This window comes from Anolis carolinensis, chromosome 2 (genome assembly GCF_035594765.1).
Source record: "Anolis carolinensis isolate JA03-04 chromosome 2, rAnoCar3.1.pri, whole genome shotgun sequence".
Taxonomy (NCBI): Eukaryota; Metazoa; Chordata; class Lepidosauria; order Squamata; family Dactyloidae; genus Anolis; species Anolis carolinensis.
Window position 1 is genome coordinate 31,225,624 of NC_085842.1, and position 22,017 is coordinate 31,247,640.

Here is a 22,017-nt window from a genome sequence, read left to right on the forward strand (position 1 = left end):
CAAAATGCTGCTACTTGCATCCTCAACCAGTCGGTTATCCCTTCCCGCAGCTGCGATCCAGGACGAGTGTGGGGGAAAGTTGAGCGCGGGGATTTTGCTGTTTCATGGGGACGCCCGGCCCCACACGGCGAGCCGCATACATGAAGTTCTGAAGTCTTCTGGGTGGGAGTTGTTTCCTCATCCGCCGTGCAAAATCCCCACACTCAACTTTCCCCCACGCTCGTCCTGGATCGCAGCTGCGGGAAGGGGTGACCGGCTGGTTGAGGACGCAACTGGCAGAGTTTTGTGGGGAAGGAGTTGCCAAGCTTAAGCAGCTGAGGGGGGAAAGGAAGGGGCCTGAGGCTGTTAGGAATGGTGGGAGTTGAAGTCCAAAACACCTGGAGGGACAAAATTTGCCCATGCCTGATGTAGATGCACCCATATGCTGATAATATGGGACAACGTTGGGCCAATCTGTATTGAGCCTTTAAAACGAAGGCTAGATGGTCATCTGTTCAGAGTGCTTTGATTGTGTTTTCTTGAATGGCAGAATGATGTTCAGCTGGATATGAATCTATGAAATTACCATCTTAATTACCATCTTGATGAATGAATACAATGAATATTATTGTAAGCCGCCCTGAGTCCCCTGTTGGGTGAGAAGGGTGGGATATAAATATTGTAATAAATAAATAAATAAATAAATAAATAAATACAGATCAGAGTTTATATTCAGGCTTAATGGCAAATAAATAACACTATATAACAAAATTCGGAAAAAATGTTTCTGATTTGAAAGTGTTATTTACTGTTTAATTGTGCGGTACTTTGAAAGTAATTCTTCTACTCCAGAAACTTTGTTTTTGGGGATGCCACATACTATGTTGAACTGGTTGAGACTTGATGAGATATATATTGAAAAACTAGAGCAAAATGTGCTGGAAGATGTCCCGCAACATAAAGTTTTTGCAGTTTTACATGTTTTCATGATAGAACCAATAAGGAAATGACATCTATAACCCTGGAACAATAATCGTGTTACATTAATGCAAATATCCTTATAATAATAATAATAATAATAATAAATTTATTCTTATATCCCGCCCCATCTCCCCGAGGGGACTCGGGGTGGCTCACAACAATAATAAAACAGTGACAAATTACACATTGTAAAATCAAACATGAAAAGCAGTCATACATCACATGTTAAAAACAAGGAGATAAAGGTTTATATAACTTTGTACATCGAAATAATCCATTCACATTCTTCCTTTAGTTTCTTTTAAATAACAGATGTTCTACAATATTTCATAGGCTTTCCAATTCATTTAATTGTAACTTAATTTCTCAGTATAAGAACCTGTCAACAAAGGATTCCCCAAGCAGGAAGCAGCCAGGCTTTGAAGCTGCCAGGCTATTCAATGGTAATCAAGCTGGCCAAGTACAACATCCACATCTGCCTCAGGCAGACAAGAGTTCTTTCTACCAACCTGGACATTATTCCACAGTTATATAAACCTCCCTTGCTTAGCTTTCCAACAAACCTCACAACCTCTGAGAATGCCTGCCAGAGATGTGGGCGAAACGTCAGGAGAGAATGCTTCTGGAACATGGCTATACAGCCCGCAAAATACATAACAACCCAGTGATTTCGGCCATGAAAGCCTTCAACAACACTTTCCATAAATAAATAAATAAATAAATAAATAAATAAATAATAAAAATATAAATATCTCTCTCTCTCTCTCTCTCTCTCTCTCTCTCTCCCATTTGCTTAGTTTCCAACAAACCTCACAACCTCTGAGGATTCCTGCCATAGATGTGGGCGAAACGTCAGGAGAGAATGCTTCTGGGGACATGGCCATACAACCCGGAAAACTCACAGCAACCCAGTGATTCCGGCCATGAAAGCCATACAGCCTGGAAAACTCGCAGCAACCCAATTCTCCGTTGATTTATCCGCACCATGAATTTACACATCAATTGAGGCGAAATGAAATACTAATAATTATTATTATTTTAACAAGCTTCAACTGATTTATTTTTCATACCCTCCAGAAGACAAAATAGGAGCGGACAAAAAAGGATCACTGTTTGTTTCTGCCCGGTTTCGAACCGGGGACCTTTCGCGTGTGAGGCGAACGTGATAACCACTACACTACAGAAACCAACTGAGTGCTTGGGGCAGCCGCTCTGCCTGATAGGGAAGAATGTCTGCAACGAAATCTACCAAGAATTGCTGAGTCATAACTCTAAATCTGAGTCATTTCTAGTCGAGCCACACGTTCTTGAGCATGCTAAACTTGCCTACCATCACGGCTATCGCTAAAGTCTTTAAGTTATCTATCTACACTGTAGAATTAATGCAGTTTGGCACCACTTGAACTGCCCTGGCTAAATGCTATGCAGTCATGGGAGTTGTAGTTCCACAAGGTATTTAGCCTTCTCTGCCCAAGAGTCCCAGTGCTTCACCAAACTACAAATCCCATAATTCTATAGTATAGAGCCCTAGACATTGAAATGGTGTCAAACTGCATTAGTCCTTCAGTGTAGATCAGTCATGGTTCAACTTGGGCCCTCTAGGTGTTTTGGACTTCAACTCCCACAATTCCTAACAGCCGGTAGGCTGTTAGGAATTGTGGGAGTTGAAGTCCAAAACACCCGGAGGGCTCAAGTTGAACCATGCCTGCATTAAACTGCTATTCGCGCCATGGAGGAATTAACGTTCATAATCTCACGATAAATAAAATCCTAGGGCGCTTCCATATTGTACGTCTCTGAGGGGGATTACCACCAAACCAATCCACTTTATTTCAGAAGTGGATTTTGCAATATTATCTGGGAACTTTTTCAGAATTAGAAATGTCATTAACAAACTCTAGGTAACTTCCAGGGATGGGTTTCTGTACGAGCCATTTTTTTATCCGTACACATGCTACAGGGGGAAGCCATATTGTTGTACGGCGCCCGCGAGGCGAGGCGACTTCCGCTTCCGGAAGACGGTGCCGCTTCCTTTCTCTTTCTGGGCCTCTGCGAGCTGGCAGGTCCGGGCGAAGGGCCTCCGCTGAATCCGCCGCCATCCTCCGTCCTCCGCGGGAGCTCGAGCCTTCTCAGCCGCCGCCATGACGGAGCAGATGACCCTGCGTGGCACCCTTAAGGGCCACAACGGATGGGTGACCCAGATCGCCACCACCCCGCAGTTCCCCGACATGATCCTGTCCGCCTCGCGTGGTAAGGCGAAAGAAGCAGGGCGAAACCAAATGGCACGAAGGCCGGAGGGGGGGGGGGTGATAGAAATAGATTGGGAGAGACCACTGTACAGAGGAGGGTGGGGGGAGAGACATATCATTTAGCCTAGAGGGGAGTTGGAATTAACAAAGTTACATGAAAGGAAAAGGGAATCTTACAAATATTGCTAAGGGCCAGAGTAACTAGACTGGTCTGCTGCATGCGATTCTTATCATGTAGTCGCATGTAGTCGACCCTCAGTTTCCTAGGAAGTATGGCTGGGAAGTTCCATAAAGCACAGTATTTGTGGGGAGGATTTCAATCGAGAAGATTAGCACTATATTAGTATTATATATTACTACAGTAGAGTCTCACTAATCCAAGCCTCGCTTATCCAAGCCTCTGGATAATCCAAGCCATTTTTGTAGTCAATGTTTTCAATATATCGTGATATTTTGGTGCTAAATTCGTAAATACAGTAATTACAAGATAACATTACTGCGTATCGAACTACTTTTTCTGTCAAATTTGTTGTAAAACATGGTGTTTTGGTGCTTAACTTGTAAAATCATAACCTAATTTGATGTTTAATAGGCTTTTCCTTAATCCCTCCTTATTATCCAACATATTCGCTTATCCAAGCTTCTGCCGGCCCGTTTAGCTTGGATAAGTGAGACTCAACTGTATATTGTACTATACTGCAATATTATTAGTAATATTGCATGTAATTTATAAATATAATATTATATTATTGTATTGTATTGTATTACAACATGATCAATATTACATGTACATGCAATATATTGTATTAGCATAGCAGAATATTAGTATTATATATTACACTATATCACTATACTACAATATTATTAGTAATACAGTAGAGTCTCACTTATCCAACACTCGCTTATCCAACGTTCTGGATTATCCAACGCATTTTTGTAGTCAATGTTTTCAATATATCGTGATATTTTGGTGCTAAATTCATAAATACAGTAATTACTACATAGCATTACTACGTATTGAACTACTTTTCCTGCCAAATTTGTTGTCTAACATGATGTTTTGGTGCTTAATTTATAAAATCATAACCTAATTTGATGTTTAATAGGCTTTTCCTTAATGCCTCCTTATTATCCAACATATTCGCTTATCCAACATTCTGCCGGCCCGTTTATGTTGGATAAGTGAGACTCTACCGTATTACATGTAATATATAATATAATGTATTATTAGTATTATATTGTATTACAATATTATGATCAATATTATACGTGCATATAATATATTAGCATTATATATTACTACTAGCTGTGCCCAGCCATACACTGCTGTGGCGAAGTATGGAGGTATGGGAAATAAAGTATTGAGGAATTGGTGGTAGTTAAGGTCAAGGGTAAAGGTTTTCCCCTGACATTAAGTCCATTATAAATGGGTTATATAGCTGTGTGGAAGGGCCTTGAGTTTACACTGCCATATAATCCAGTTCAAATCAGATAATCTGTATTTTATAGGCAGTGTGGAAGAGGCCTAAGTGAGGCCTAACTCTGCCTGTCCCCTGGGCTGAGTGGGTTGCTAGGAGACCAAGTGGGCTGAGCTTAGCCTTCTAACTGGCAGCATTTGGATAAAAACAATTATTCCTCTCCCTCTAATTAGGACGTTATTTTTCTTTTCTTTTTGTTGTATGAACGTAGAGGCATGGATGAGGGATTGTGCTGCCAAGTTTAGTGTTTTTGAGATGTGTAGTTTTGTTGTTTTGTCCTGTGCCGAAATTTCATTACCCTTTTATATATATAGATATTGTACTATATCAATATGCTGCAATATTATTAGTATTATTACGTGTAATATATAGTAATATTATATTGCATTATTATTTGTATTATATTGTATTACAATATTATGATCAATACTATGTGCATATAATACATTATATTATTGGCATTGCACAATACTAGTATTATACAGGGTGTTTGAAAAAGAACTACCTAGTTTTAATGTATTTCTACTTAAAACTAGGGAGTTCTTTTTCAAACACCCTGTATATTACTATATTGTACTATACCACTATACTGCAATATTATTAGTAATATTACATGTACATGCAATATATGATATTATTAGCATAACACAATATTAGTATTATATATTCTATATTGTACTACTGGTATACCACTATACTGCAATATTACTAGTAATATTACGTGTAATATATAATTATTATATTGTATTATTAGTATTATATTGTATTTCAATATTATGATGAATATTATATGTACATGACCTCGGAGGTGTCTACGGACAACGCCAGCTCTTCGGCTTAGAAATGGAGATGAGCACCAACTCCCAGAGTCAGACGGGACTGGACTTAACGTCAGGGGAAACCTTTACCTTTACCTTTTTTTAGCACAATATTAGTATTATATATTACTATATTGTACTATATCACTATGCTGCAATATTATTAGTAATATTACATGCAATATATTATATACAATTATTATATTGTATTATTATTAGTATTGTATTACAATATATTATATTATTATTAATAACAATTAGCATTGCACAATAATACAAAGGGTTGGGGTGAATTTATATTGTAGAATTAATATAGGTTGGCATAGAAGGCTAAAAGCCTTGTAAGCCTGCAACTCCCATGATCCTTAACTGCATTAATTCTACAGTGTAGATGCACCCATGGTTAATATAGGTATGTGCCACAGAATCAAAGACTGAGGAGGCATCATTTTAGGATGGCTGTAGGGCATTCTCCCTCCAAGAAAGTTGCAGCTGGTGGGCTGTTAGGCATTGAGGGAGTTGAAGCCTAAAACACCGGGAGGGCTGAAGTTTGCCCATGCCTGAGAAGTAGCTCCATGTGGAGGGCAATTATGGGTGCATTTGCTTCTTCTCTGTCCCAATGATTAAATATGACATTGTCTACCTGATCTTCTCAATGGGATCTGAAGACAAGTCCTGCAATTATGATGGGACAGAGGAGGATCCATTAAGGAGGGGAGGGGGAAGGGTCCAATTTGTTACTAGAAAAGTTTAATTCAGAGCAGCGCCACAAAAAGCTAATAAAGATGATCTCACAACTCAGAAGCAATGAAGCAGTGCTACAGGTATCTCAGGTTTGTGAATTAGAGTGAACAGCCATCTGGCTGGCAGGGCCAGATTTGCTTTCATATTAGAATCACAGCATCACAGAGTTGGAAGAGACTCCATCCAATCTAACCCCATGCCATGCAGGAACACAGAGTCAAAACACCTCTGACAGATGACCATCAGGCCTCTGCTTAAAAGCCTCCACACTATGAGGAAGCAGCATATTCGAATGCTGAACAGCTCTTGGGAAATTCTTCCTAATGATTAGATGGAATCTTATTTCTGCAGTTTGAATCCATTGCTCCCCCAGAGCAGCAGAAAGCAAGTTTCCCCTCTTCTCAACATGAATCCTTTCAAATATTAAAACATGAGTTCCGTGAATTTTCCGGGCTGTATGGCCATATTCCAGAAGCATTCCCTCCTGACATTTTGCCCACATCTATGACAGACATCCTCAGAGGTGGTGAGATTTGTTGGAAACATGGCAAGTGGGATTTATATATTTGTGGAATAATGTCCAGGTAGAACTCTTGTCTATTTGAGACAAGTATGAATGTTGATCACCTTGATTAGCGTTTAATGGTCTTGCAGATTCAAAGCCTAGGTGCTTCCTGTCTTGAGGGAATCCTTTGTTGGGAGGTGTTAACTGGCTCTGATTGTTTCTTGTCTGGAATTCCCCTGTCTTCTGAGTGTTCTGCTCCTTCAGCTGCTTGTCATAGGGCTTGACTAGACGTTTGATCGTTCTCAGTATCCTTTTTGAATTGTGGCACTCAAAACTGGAAGTTTGAGGATCAACCATCAGGATCTGGTGTAAATCAATGGCACAAATAGGCAGGTAGACATTGAAAAATAAAGAGTATGGCACATGCAGATGGTCGTTATGACCAAAACGAAACCCCATAATACAAATATCCCCTTTCTGTTTTCTCCCCGCTCTTCCTTTCTAGTAATCTCATCTAGGCTTGTAAAACCTTTTTTTGCTGATAAATAATTGGAAGTCAAAGGAGTTTTTTTTCCAATTTCTTGCAAATTACCCAGAGATCTGCTAGTGGATCTTTACCTATTCTGCTATTTCATCCCTAGACTTAGTGCAATGAGTTTTTCCTGTTAGAAGCCAGCTTCATTTTTGAAGAACTTGTTTCATACTTGGGTTAGGCAAAGAACAATTGTTTTGCATCATCTCTTTTCCAGTTTCCTTATCAGTTCAGGAAGCACTTTTGAGACATGGTCATATAGCCTGCTTAAAAACTTTTATGTATAGTTGTATACACCAACATTAAGGTATTCCGTTCTAGTGCTATTAGAGCTGTGGTCTCTGGACCAGACCCCAAGCCACTGGCTACTGATCCCTGGTGAGTTTCCAGAACAGAAAGAATACTGTCCTCATTGGGTACATATTTAGTGCCAGGCCCCAGAAAGTTGGGTAAAATATTATTGGTTCCTCACATCCTATAACTTGAACAGCACAAGTCTCCTCCATAATGTTACTTCTTTGGGGCACTGATATTTGAGGATCATGATGTTGTGGTTCTTCTGGGGTCAGTGGGGCAAAGCTCCATTATGCATCAACCCAGGGGTCTGTGACTCATACCACCTCGACTGTATTTAGTTATACTTGGAGGACAATCTGGCATGGCTGCTAGCTAGGTTGACACTTGAGCTTCTTTAGCATCACCTCACTCATGCCATGCTCTAGAGCAATGATTCCCAAGCTCTGGCCCTCCAGGTGTTTAGACTTCCGTCTCCCAGAATCTCTGGCCATTGCTCAAAGTAGCTGAGGCTTCTAGGAGTTAAATCAAAATGCTTAAGAGTTTGGGGATGTTTGCTCTAGAGCATGGGTACTTATTCCTGGTATATCTATGTTGCCTGCATAGTTTATCATAATATATATCTATGAAAGCACAAGTCAACGAGGTAGTTGACCAGGGCAGAAGAATTTTTGGCAAGCAATGGAGAATGTGTGTTTTGGTGTTCTTCCCTTAACATACAAGCGAGTAATACTGGCCATTGTAGTCCAATAGTATCCGCAGGTCCACAAGATTTGAGAACTAGGCCTCAACACTGGCCCAAGAGATGGAGTTTTGGACTGTAGAGAATGGAGATTTTCACTCACGGGTACCTCTTGACTTTTGGGAAATCTGTAAAATGACCATTTGCCATTCCCTCCTCTTGCAGACAAGACCATAATCATGTGGAAGCTGACCCGGGATGAAACCAATTACGGGATTCCCCAGCGGGCCTTACGGGGCCATTCTCACTTTGTCAGTGATGTGGTGATCTCTTCGGACGGGCAGTTTGCGCTCTCTGGCTCTTGGGACGGCACCCTCCGCCTCTGGGATCTTACCACGTAAGTGCACTTTGGGGGAAAGAAGCAGGAGCACATTAGGAAGGATAAAACAACTGTTCAGAAGCCAGTTCACTTGCTCCCATTTTCCCATGTATTCAGATTTTTCATCTATATTCTGTTACTTGAGGTTCTTTTCTTTCCTTTTCTGGATAACTTCATGGATAGGATTTCTGTTTGCTTCCTCCTGTCCCAATGATTAGATTTGACACACATCTACTGACTCTACTGGAGTTTGCGGAGATGTCCTGCAATTATGAAGGGACAGGACAAGGGAGAAGGGATGGAAATCTTTGTTTGGTTCATTCTTGCCTGCATAGAATCATTGTAGTTTTAGTTTTACAACACCTTTAGCCTTCTCTTCCAAAAAGTGCTGGTGCCTCACCAAACTACAAATCTCTGAATTCCATAGCGTTGAGCCATAGCAGTTAAAAATAGTGTCCAGTTGCATTCAACCTATAGTGTAGATATACCTTAGTTTCAGGCCATAATCCGCATCGGAGCTGTGGGAGGTTTGCAAGAAGGGAAATGCCAAGACAGGGAGAGGGTTAGTTGGAGCTGTGAGTTCCTCCTTCCCTGCAGTACACTGAATTTTGGGATCTCCCTCCTTATAGGGGCACCACCACACGGCGCTTTGTGGGCCACACCAAGGACGTTCTGAGCGTGGCCTTCTCTTCCGACAACCGCCAGATTGTCTCTGGCTCCCGAGACAAAACCATCAAACTCTGGAACACTCTTGGTGTCTGCAAGTACACTGTGCAGGTGCGGGCTTTTTTCCTTCCAGAATTTGGAATTGAATTTTCCTAGGGTTCAAATCGTGAATTATTCTCAAAGTGAGGCACCAAATGTAAAGGAAGCAGAGGGTGCATCTCCACCAGGCATGAGCAAACTGACCTTACTGGCTGTTAGGAATTGTGGGAGTTGAAGTCCAAAACATCTGGAGGGCCAAAGTTTGCCCATACCTGATCTACGCAGTTGAATTAATGCAGTTTGACACTACTGCCCTGTCTCAATGCTGTGGGGGTCTTTAACCAAGCTACAACTCCCCAGGATTCCATAGCAGTGAGCCCTGGCAATGAAAGTGGTATCACATTGCATTACTTCTGCACTGTAGATGCACCCTCTGTGTGCCAATAGTAGCTGCTGGTTCAGACGGTTGCCACCAATGTATCTGAAGGGGAAAAACTTTCACTGCTTTGGCCTCTTGGTTGTAACACATTACTGTGGGGAAAGACAGATTTTGGGCCTGCTTCTGCTTAGCTTTGAAGGCTTTCCTTGCTGTTACCAGTATACTTTGAACTCCAGACTCTCAGTTTGTCTCCCGTAAGGCAAGAGAAGAGGGAATCCTCTGAGTAAAACAACAGACAATGAACTCGAAGGGAAGTGAAAGGCTTGAATGTACGTTATCATTGGGTGAACTCGGAACCTGGAGGAATGACATTTTTTAAAGTACAACTTCCCAGAATTACTCAGCCAGTATCATACCTGATCATGTTGGCTGAAAGAAGTATTTCAGAAAAGTAGCAGGCATTGGATGGGCTGTGACTTAACAGGAAATACCTGAATTGTCTGTAATTAAATCTCTTCTATAAGTGGATGAAGTATAGAAGGAGAGTGGGGAGAAAGGTGTGAAATTTTGGGGAAGGTGTTGAGATGGAGATTTTCAACTGCAGAGTTCAGTTTTGCCTGTGTATTGTAAAGTGGATAACTTAACAGGATAATGTGGGTTTTTTATGATATTGTTTGTGTGACTGAGCATGTCTTGGTCTGATTCATGAATCTGTCTTGTGGGGGCTTGGTATGGCTTTCAGAGAGTGCATTTGCAGTTTGACATCAGTTTGACTGCCTTAGTTCAGTGCTATGAAATTATAGGAATTGTAGTTTTACAAAGTCTTTATTCTAATGTGCTGAAGAGTCCTGGTACCTCACTGAACCTCACATAGAATCATAGAATCATAGAATAGTAGAGTTGGAAGAGACCACATGGGCCATCTAGTCCAACCCCCTGCTAAGAAGCAGGAAATCGCATTCAAAGCACCCCCGACAGATGGCCATCCAGCCTCTGCTTAAAAGCCTCCAAGGAAGGAGCCTCCACCACGGCCCCGGGGAGAGAGTTCCACTGTCGAACAGCCCTCACAGTGAGGAAGTTCTTCCTGATGTTCAAGTGGAATCTCCTTTCCTGTAGTTTGAAGCCATTGTTCCGTGTCCTAGTCTGCAGGGCAGCAGAAAACAAGCTTGCTCCCTCTTCCCTATGACTTCCCTTCACGTATTTGTACATGGCTATCATGTCTCCTCTCAGCCTTCTCTTCTGCAGGCTAAACATGCCCAGCTCTTTAAGCCGCTCCTCATAGGGCTTGTTCTCCAGACCCTTAATCATTTTAGTCGCCCTCCTCTGGACGCTTTCCAGCTTGTCAACATCTCCCTTCAACTGTGGTGCCCAAAATTGGACACAGTATTCCAGGTGTGCAATTTTGGGCACCACAGTTGAAGGGAGATGTTGACAAGCTGGAAAGCGTCCAGAGGAGGGCGACTAAAATGATTAAGGGTCTGGAGGATCACCTCCCAGGATTTCATAGCATAGAGTCATGGCAGTTGAAGTGGTATCAAACTGCATTAATTCTACAGTGTAGGGGCATCCAGAGTCCAAAATTCACATCGTCACACAGACTTTTTGGATGCTCCTAAACCTGGGCTGAGAATGACTTTAGCGATTTTCTAGTTATTGCACTGTGAAATACAGGTGGCACTTCGAAGACCAGGACAAGATGGAAAGTTATGGTACATGCTCCCCTTCTTTGTAGCATAAGCAAAAAGAGAGGTTGCTGCTTCAGTGAAGATTAAGTGTGTATTTTGACAGGATGAGAAGGCAGGGAAAGCGTAGTAAGAGCCTATGTGAATACAAGTGCATATCCAGAGGGTTTTGTGGGGTAGGACTAGAGGCTATGTACTTTGTAAACACCTTAGATCAGACATGGGCAAACTTCAGCCCTCCAGGCTTTTTTGGACTTCCAACTCCCACAATTCCTAACAGCCAGCAGGCTGATTCTGGGATTTCAAATCCAAAACCCCTGGAGAGCCGAAGTTTGCATGTGCCTGCCTTACGTGTTAGGCATTGAATGAATTGTTTGATTTATCATTGATTTTGGGGTTGTTTGGTTTGTTCTACTATTTTCCAAAGTTGTGTTGTATACTGTGATGTGTTTCTTGACCTCCGTTTTATTTCCTCTGCCCAGGACGAAAGCCACTCTGAGTGGGTGTCCTGTGTGCGCTTCTCTCCCAACAGCAGCAACCCCATCATCGTCTCCTGTGGCTGGGATAAGCTGGTGAAGGTGAGTTGCAAATTGCCTTGAAGGATGCCCCATCCCACCCTGAAACGTCGAAAACTTTGATTCTCACTCACTTCTGAAGAGCCAGAAGCAACCCAAAAATCTTGTGAAGCTGGACTTTAGAGTGAGGTGGTATCTTATAATCTCCTTTAGTGAAGCCTCAGCCTAGATCCAGGAGTAGGGGATATAGGAGCCTTACATTTCCATTTGACACTTTTGGGTTTACTATTATTTCAGTGACATTCTGTTGTTTTGTAAACATTGATATGAGGGGGTGATGCATTAAGTCAAAAGGATCCATCTCATTTTCATTGAGAGCCACATCATCCTTTTGTTTGCCTTCAAAGGGCTGTTGAATCCATGGATTGAGAATCTGTGGATACAGAGGGCCAACTTTATTTTCTTTTTACATAGTTGTCTTTAGTTTTTACCTAATTTGGGTCCCCAGATGTTATTGAATGACACCTCCCATCACTTTTGATTACCCACCATGTGGACTGAGGATAAGGGGAACTGCAACCCAACAGCACTTGTGGCTCTGAGGCTGGGGAAAGGTTAAAGGATATTTTAAAGCTGGGCATCATATCCACAAGCTTTGTATCTACATTCAAACCCCACTTTCCTGACTAAACAGAAGCTGCAGCCTTCCAGGTGTTACTGGATCACAATTCCCATCAACTCTAGTCATGATTTGTAATGATGAGGAATACAAGAGTTAAAGTCCAGCATTGGTAGGGTTTTGAATTTGACGTGTGCATTAAGAAGACCAGCATCAAAGTAAAAAGGCTTACATACTTTCTGAAGAGAAACAAGGAAACAGATCAGAAACTTTTTAACTCTTAAGTGAACACGAGACAGATGCTTAAAATGCACCACCTAGATAATGATGTCATGTTTCAGTGGCCAAAGAATAAAATAAATACTCCTAACATGTTTGTGATTGAATCCCTAACCCTGCTCTGGTTCTCTGTCTCATAGGTCTGGAACTTGGCCAACTGCAAGCTGAAGACCAACCACATTGGGCACACGGGGTACCTGAACACTGTGACCGTTTCCCCTGATGGTTCTCTGTGTGCCTCAGGTGGCAAGGTAAGTGCTCACAGCAATCAGAACAGAAGGACTCCTCTTCCTGTTCTGCTTTCCTGTTGTCTATGCAATAGGAGGGGGAGGTTTCTTGGGTCAAATCCAGAGTGTCAAACAACAACTCCCAGAATTCTGCAGCAAGTACACCTCCTGGCTTCCTTCCTGCCTTCTGTACTTTCTGAAACACTTGTGAGTGTAGAAAAAGTAATGTATCTGATGCAAGTAGGCTTCCTTTAGGATAATCTTTATGGAATTGATAGCCTTTTCTTTGCAGAAATGGGGATCAAGGATAAGGACAGATTCTTTCCAAAATATCTGCAAAGTAGAACAGTTGTGCTGACCACATAGTACAGTAGTTCCCAACCTGTGGGTCCCCAGATGTTTTGTCCTTCAACTCCCAGAAATCCTAACAGCTGGTAAATTGGCTGGGATTTCTGGGAGTTGTAAGCGAAAACACCTGGGAACCCACAGGTTGAGAACCACTGACATAGTACATGGAGCAACAGGCTCAGATTCTGAGAAGTAGCATTTCTGCATAAGTAGGAAAATCAAATACGGAGTTTCAATGTACTCTATTTTAGTATATATTATTTTTAATGTGTTTTATCAGGGTTTTTGTATTTTATGATGTTTTATTTTTATTTTTTCATTTCTAGTCTTCATTTTGTTGGTCGTCATTTAGTTTATTAAGTTACAATTAGGTTGTTTATATTGTCTAATGTGCATTGTCTTGATGTAAACTGTTTTGTATGGTTTTCTTTGGGCATTTAATGGTTGCCATATATTTGGAAACCTCCCTGGATTGCTTTGATAGATAGGGCAGTCTATAAATAAAGTTTATTATTAATGTTATTTATTATTAAACATGAAAGGAGTTTGGGGCTAGGAAAAGCAGTCATCTACTTCTGTCACATTTTCCTTTCTTCAGAATTGAGAAACTGGAGGCCTCTGGACATTTGGAACTCCACTGAAAAATAGGGAACCAGGGTTTTGAGAAAAATAGTTGATGGATTTCTGGAGGCCTGTTCCCATCTTACTTGGTTGGTCTTCAAGGAAACACTTCTGTTAGGGATACTGTAGAGCAGGCTTGTCCAACCTGCAGCCCACGATGGCGATGAGTTCACACAAAATCGTAAACTTGCCTAAAGCATGAAGGTTTTTTTGGGGGGGGGGATTCGATTGTTTATTGGTTATCATTAGTGTTAGCATATTTTATGTGTTGGCACAATGCAATTATTGGTCTTCCAATGAGATCCCGGGAAGCCAAAAGGTGAGACACCCCTGCTGAAGAGGAACTGATGAAACTGAAATAGTAACAAACTTTGTTTTAATTTCGGATTCATGACAGACTCTACGGTGGAATTGTATATTTTTGTGTGATCAAGATCAAAGCAGGCTCCCAAGTCAAGTTAGGAAATGCCATCCTGAGGGAAAAGGTTTTCAGGAACTCAGGCATACATGTTTGATATTCCAAGCACCTTACTTTTAGGGGGGAAAGGCTAAGAGTTGGCATGCATTTCTTCCCCCTTCTTCTACCTAGCCCAGGACTTTGATCCATGGGTGACTGCTGTTTATCCAACCATCCCTGCCTGCTTCTGGCAGATGTTGGCTCAGCTGTGATGAAACTTACGAGCGCCATCTGACTATTATCACCATGCTGATTCTCAGAGGCTGTTTCTGAGCTGCGCAAATGTAGAAGTTTCTGTAGTTATTGTTGCTGTTGTTTTGGAAGAAAGAATATTTTCTGGCTTGAAGACCGTGTATGTCCTGATACATAACTAAACCATGGATACACTACACCTCTCATATCCATAGGGCTGGCACCCATGATTTCACTTACCCAAATCTGGAAAATATATTATTACTATTATTATTATTTACTTTTATCCCACCTTTCTTCCACAAATGGGACTTAAAGCGGCATACATAAAACCACAAACAAGTACGTAATAGAAAATCCTCATCCCACAAACCCCAAAATAGATATTAAATCAACACATTATGTAGACCCAAATTACATAAATATAAATAAGTGTAAAAACATATATCATTAACAGTTTAAAACTCTACACCTCTGGCCACTGAGGTTATCCTACCACGTTAAACATAAGCAGAACAGATCAGAGTTCCATAACTCTAGCTATATGAGCCTTGAGGCCTTATCTGACTAAAGTGACTAGTTTTGTGTGTTGTCGGGGAAGGCCTGCTTCCATAAGAAGGTTCTCATCAGTGAACTCATCAGCCCCTGGCTGGGCTATAACAATCACCCACAGGAGTTATTCTTCTCAATAGAAGAGTTCATTATTATTTGTAGTTTCACATTTCCGTGGTAAATACAGGAACATATATCCCATGGAAATTGGGGTGGTACTATATATTAATTTTAATTAAGAATATTAATAGTATCAAGGGGGCCAGATACTGGATCCACAACTGGGGATTGTTACACAACGAATATGATCATTACGTTTGAAACTTTCCATAAAATTAACATGAAACAGTTTCTCCAGGTGACTTTACTTGCTTACCACCAGAACTTGTTCAGTTGAACCCGTATTCTCGCTGATGGATCTTGCTCTCCCTTCTTAGGACGGCCAGGCCATGTTGTGGGACCTGAACGAAGGCAAGCATCTGTACACGCTGGATGGTGGGGACATCATCAATGCCTTGTGCTTCAGCCCCAACCGCTACTGGCTCTGTGCCGCTACCGGGCCCAGCATCAAGATCTGGGTGAGTATTTATGAAAAGAAGCTCCTGAAAATTAGAACCTGAGCTGTGCCAAGTAATGGGCACAGGTTAAGAATAACAGTATTACTGCCCCAGTGTGCATAATCTTTTTTGGTGTGATACAAGAGAAAAAATGAATGGGGAGGGAAAAGGAGAATGCCATATATTACAGTTTTATGTAAATATTAACATTTAACCTACTAATTCTGCAATTAATGTAATTTTATTGGTATCTATTTTTATTTTTGAAATTTACTAGTAGCTGCTGCATTTCCCACCCTCATTTTATACTCGAGTCAATAAGTTTTCCCAGTTGTTTGTGGTAAAATTTGATGCCTTGGCTTATATTTGGGTCAGGTTATACTCAAGTATATATAGTACTTGTATTAGTAAGATTGTCCTGGCAATAGATAGAGACACCTCTGGTCCCACCCATAGAATAACATTAAGAGATGTGGAATTTCCATGCCTCTTTTTGTCACTGCCCAGTCTTTCACCTTGCAACAGCCAATCCATTGACATCACAGAGGGCCACTTCACCTAGCATCAGCAAATGAACATATATAGAGAGATAGTGTTTCAGGGAGAAAGGATAAACCCCTCCCAAAAATATCTCAAGAAACATACAAAGTAAACACTGCTGAGGATTACACAGCCTACCAAGTATTGATTAAATGCAGCTCTCACCAAGCCTAGCCATTGGTGAGGAATGCTGGGAACTTTTATTTGACAACATCTGGAGGCCTCAGTATTCCCGCTTCTGAACTCATCAGTGGGAGTGGAGAAGTGAAGAAAAGTCGCAAAGTCTGCTGAAGGATCAACAGGACACAAATGTATTCAGTTGTGTAATTAGTACTTAGCCTAGTTTCAGATTGGATGGGCACTACCTGCTCTGGAATTATTGCTCTCTAAAGCTGACCTGTCTTTGTGGTCAAGAGGATTTCCCATGGCTAGTGGGATACAAGGGGCTTCTTTCCGCTGTGATGAAACTCAATATATGCCTTCTGACATTACTTCCGTGTAGAAAACCAGAGGCTGTTTCTGAGCTTGTTGCCCAAACTCTATTTGAATTCCCAATGAAAGGTTGGATGGGAATTGAGAGTCGAAACTGGCTTTGACCCATTTATCTTTTATTCTTCTTGTTCACAGGACTTGGAAGGCAAGATCATTGTGGATGAGCTGAAGCAGGAGGTTATCAGCACCAGCAGCAAGGCAGAGCCTCCCCAGTGCACCTCATTGGCCTGGTCAGCTGATGGACAGGTAAGGTCAGGTGTCCAAGGGTTCTGTAGCTTTCTTAGCATTAAAGGGTTGGAAGAAATCACAAGCCCTGCCATGCAGGAATGTACAATCAAAGCACTCCTGACAGATGTCCATCCAGCCTTTGCTTCAAAACCTCCGGAGAGTCCCAGGCAGCACATTCTTATGCCAAACAGCTCTTATCTTCTTTCTAATGTTCAGGTGGATTTTCTTTTCCTGTTGTTTGAATCCATTCCTCTGTGTCCTAGTCTTTGGGGCAGTAAAGAAAGCTTGATTTTTTTTGTACCTGCAGTTTTGATATCACTAGAGCAGTGGTTCCCAACCTTTGGGCCTCCAGGTGTTTTGAATTTCAGCTCCTACAGTTCCTAACAGCTGGTAAGCTGGCTGGGATTTCTGGGAATTGAAGTCCAAAACACCCGGAGGGCCAAAGGTTGGGAACCACTGCACTAGAGTACTGTGTCCTGCTTCGTTCTTGAAGGAAAGCCTAAGCCATCCTGTCATTGTAATTGGTAACTTTCTAGGACATTCTGGATGAAGAAAGGGTATCTGTAACAATCCCAGGGAAATGTTTCCTATCCTAAAAACCAGAAACTGTGTGTCAGACCCCTGGGAGCAGAGCACCAAGAACCATACACGGAGGCCAATCTCTAATATCTTTATTAAGAAAATATATAAAAGCAATAAAAACAAGTGAAGAAGATAGTTCAGAAGCAGACCTTTCAAATGAGGTCAAATATAGTCCAAAAATGTATTGTCCAATAAATGATATTAGAGTTCAAAGTTCTTTATCCAATACCAAAACACACACTATTGCCAAGCAATAGTGTGGAGAAATGTCTGAGTCTCTGGAGTCCTAGGTAGCTTGACAACAAGGCTGGATACAAGGCAACAGTGATTCTTGGAACAAGGTCCGTGGTTAAAAGCAAGCGAGGCAAGTCTTGATTACTTAATCCGGGAAACAAGGAACTGGGGTTACGAAGTCCACACACGATCTTACTCCTGAAGCTGCTCTGTTGACTCCGCAAAGATTATCCCGCGTCAAGCACCTATATTGGGGTCTCGTTTTCCCGCCAACAATCTCCTTCCCTAGAGAACGAGAAGCGAAACCCAACTCTATCCAGATGCAAGACTCCTTAGAATTTCCCAAGGGAAGCAGGCCTAATCAGCCTGTTGTTTGGCAGCAATCCGTAAACTCCTGCGATTTTGTTCTCTGACTCCTCTGTCTCTAGAGTAAGATTCCCTTCTGGGGAACGGAGGCGAGGAATGCCCAAGGTCTGTTTTACTGAATTCTTGGGGACAAACATCAACATCCGGCAGGTGAAAGGACTCCGGCTCTTGTTGAACCGGCAAAAACCCCATGTTTTCGTCTTCATCTGCCACGATGGCACTAGGAGCAGGACTACAAGGCCCATGAGGCATCACACTGTGATACTTTGAAATTTGAAAAAAATTAATCTTGTTAAGGCTTACATGTATGTCTGCTTTTAGAAAAGTGAAGTCGAAAAGTTATGATAATAACTGATGAAGATTTGTGAACTGAAATGGACAAATTGATTAGGCCGACATATGTCTTCAACTTCAAGACAGATTTGGGGGGGGGGGGGGTTATTGACATAACAATGAAAGAGGAATTCATTAACTAGGACTCACGAACTAGGAGTATGTTATTTAAATGTAGAATTGTGATTCTATAACATTATTTAAAAGGAGTAGACCAGTTAGAATTTTTAAAAACCATCAGAGAGAGAATGGGGTCTGTAGATTAGTTTGTATGTTCATTAGTTTTGTTTTTGTGTGTATTTGTGTTTATATAGAACAGGGGTGGAGGTGTAGTGCTTGGATTGCCATGTGTTTTGGCTGCTTTAAGGTCTATTCCATACTGTGTATCTAGGCACCTTAAACTCAACTGTGAACTCATGAAAACACCATGAATTTCATAGTGTTTTATTAGGCAAGGAACTACTCAGAGGTAGTTTTTGACAGTTCCTTCTTCTGAAATATAACCTACATCGCTTGGCATTCATTGGCAGTCTCTCATCTGAGTACTAACCAGGGTTGACCCTCATAGCTTCCAACTTCAGATGGGATCTGGTGCCCTTAGGAATGTTTAGACCCTTCATATCATATTGTATCAGCAAGTAGTTTTTCTCCACTCAACTTCCGGCACAACTGATTTCCTGCAAAGTGACTTCGTTCATCCTAGGCAGCTTTTCACTTATTAATACTGTTTCTTCCCTTCTGTTCCTTTTTCCCACCAGACCCTGTTTGCTGGCTACACGGATAACCTGGTTCGCGTCTGGCAGGTCACTATTGGAACCAGATGAGAGAGTATGCTTGTCCACAAGGCACAGGTTCTCATTATGTTCAAAAAAACCCAATAAAAACAGATTTTTTTGTGCTGAAAGATGGGTCTGTTCTCCTTATTCAGATACCAGGACCCAAAGATACGCTAAAAATTTTTATCGGGCCCTCACCTCAGTGCTGTCTGGGAGATTCTGGGACTCAAAGTCATAAAGGATATTTTCCGCTGAGTCTCCTTGTGGAGAGAAAAAGCAGGATATAAATAAACATAATAATGAACAACATATTGAGCTGCTGCAATTGTTTTTATATAATATCACCAGGAACTTCAGTACTAAGATAATCATATAAAATTTGCTAGGGCTAAAATAAAGCCTAAATATAGGGTGCATTTGAAATTATAAAAGAAACTAGCTGTGCCCGGCCACGCATTGCTGTGGCTTATGGGAATCATTTGTTGGCCAGGTGGAATAACTGAATAACCTTGCAGCCTCAAAGCCTGGCCGTTTTCTTCTTATGGGAATCCTTGTTTGGTGAGCTGGAATACAATGGAATAGGCTTGCTGTTTGGAAGCCTGAATACTTGCGTTCTGGGGGAATGGGTTTTTTTGGGCTGCTAGAATTGCAATGAATAGCCTCGCTGCTTGCTATCTAGGGGACTCTTTCATTGGTCAGCTTCAATAGTACAGAGTAGTATTGCTGCTTCAAAGCCTGGCCGCCTTCTACCAAGGTTGGTCCTTCGTTGGTCGGGTTGAATTGCACTGAATAGCCTTACAGCTTCAGTACCTGGCTGTGTTATACCTAGGGGAATCCCTGTTTGGCGAGCTGGAGTAGCACCGTCAAGCCTGGCTACTTCCTTTGTAGGGGAATAATTGTTTGGCCAGCTTGAATTGCACTGAATAGTCTTGCAGCTTAAAAGCCTGGCCGCTTTCTACATAGGGGCATTCTTCGTTGGCCAGGATAAATGGGATGGAGTAGCCTTGTGGCTTCAAAGCCTGGGGGTTTTCTATCTAGGGGAAATCTTGGTTGGCCAGGATGAACAGCACTGAATAGCCTTGCTGCTTGCAAGCCTGGCCGCTTTCTACCTTGCGGGATCCTTGATTGGCCAGGTTGAATAGCAATTAATAGTCTTGGTGTGGCAGATATGAATGCTGCAATTAGCCACCTTGATTAGCATTTAATGGCCATGCAGCTTCAACGCCTGGCTGCTTCCTGCCTGGGGGAATCATTTGTTGGGAGGTGTTACCTGGCACTGATGGTTTCCTTTCTGGAATTTCCAATTTCCCTGTTCTCTGAGTGTTGCCCTTTATTTACTGTTCTGATTTTAGAGATTATATTCTTCTGTATTATTATACCACAATAATTATTATATATTATATTTATAATCTTATATGATTTGCTTTGAACTGGATTATATGAGGTCCCTTCTACACAACTGTATAAAATCCACACTGAACTGGATTATATGGCAGTGTGGACTCAAGATAATCCAGTTCAAAGCAGATACTGTGGATTATGTGCCTTTGCATTCTGGGTTATATAGCTGTGTGGAACGGCCTTGAGTCTACACTGCCATATAATCCAATTCAAATCAGATCATCTGTATTTTATAGGCAGCGTGGATGAGGCCTAAGTGCACTCTGCCTATCTTCTGTACGCTATTTTGGCTGAGGGAATTGCTAGGACACGAAGGGGGTGGGGCCTAAAGGCAGTAGGGCCTACCTTTCTGACTGGCCGTTAGGGGGAGAAAGGCTCTTCCTCATCCTGTTATTTGGACTATTTTTCTAGGGTTTTTTTTTTGTTTGTTTGAAAGACATAGATTGGATGATTGTGGCCAAATTTGGTGTGATTTGGTTCAGCAGTTTTGTTGTTTACTCAGTCCTACAAACGTACATTACATTTTTATATATATAGATTGAAAAGGCATCTAAGAGAGAAAATGCTGTCATTGCATTATTTCAGTTTCTTTCTCTTGAGTAGACTAGATTTGTACATTTCAAAGTGGGAAGTTACCATAGAATTGTAAGAGTTGGAGGGGACCCTACAGGCCATCAATTCCAACTCCATTTTGCCATGCAGGAAAAGCACAATCAAAACATTCCACAACTGATGGCCATCCAGCTTCTGTTTGAAAGCCTCCAAGGAAGGAGCTTCCACCACACTCCAAGACAGAGAGTTCCACTGCTGAACAGCTCTTATTCTTGTTCAGGTGGAATCTCCTTTCCTGTAATTTGAACATATAGTGTTTCCTCGAAAATAAGACGGTGTCTTATATTAATTTTTGCTTCCAAAGATGTGCTAGGTCTTAATTTCAGGAGATGTCTTATTTTTCCATGAAGAATTCACTTTTATTGTTGAACAAAAAAATGGACATTTATTATATACTGTACAGTAGATATCACAAACCAGCATAACCAGACAAACTGTGAATCCTATCAAGAATTCCTTGTTACTACCATTATTTTCATGTACAGCAATCTATGGTACGTACATTTACCAATCCTGCATGCTCTGGTGTTCTGTTTGGCGGGCATAATTCCAAACAAAAACTTTGATAGGTCTTACTTTAGCAATTCAGCAAAATCTCTACTATGTCTTATTTTCTGGGGATGTCTTGTTTTTGGGGAAACAGGGTATTGCTCCGAGTCCTAGTCTCCAGGGCACCAAA

General features: G+C 41.5%; 1 protein-coding gene and 1 non-coding gene across 2 annotated transcripts; one reads left to right on the forward strand and one right to left on the reverse strand.

Annotated features, from left to right (window-relative positions):
• Positions 1-2,074: 2,074 nt before the first annotated feature.
• trnav-cac (transfer RNA valine (anticodon CAC)) lies at positions 2,075-2,147 on the reverse strand. The gene has a single exon. It is a non-coding gene; the product is annotated as a tRNA-Val (tRNA).
• Positions 2,148-2,979: 832 nt separating this feature from the next.
• rack1 (receptor for activated C kinase 1) lies at positions 2,980-19,634 on the forward strand. Its single transcript, XM_008105469.3, has 8 exons — positions 2,980-3,210; positions 8,488-8,659; positions 9,271-9,418; positions 11,890-11,985; positions 12,961-13,071; positions 15,655-15,795; positions 16,942-17,052; positions 19,308-19,634. Exons 1-8 carry the CDS (start codon positions 3,102-3,104, stop codon positions 19,371-19,373), a joined length of 954 nt encoding a protein of 317 aa, XP_008103676.1. The 5' UTR covers positions 2,980-3,101; the 3' UTR covers positions 19,374-19,634.
• The last annotated feature ends 2,383 nt before the right edge of the window (positions 19,635-22,017 follow it).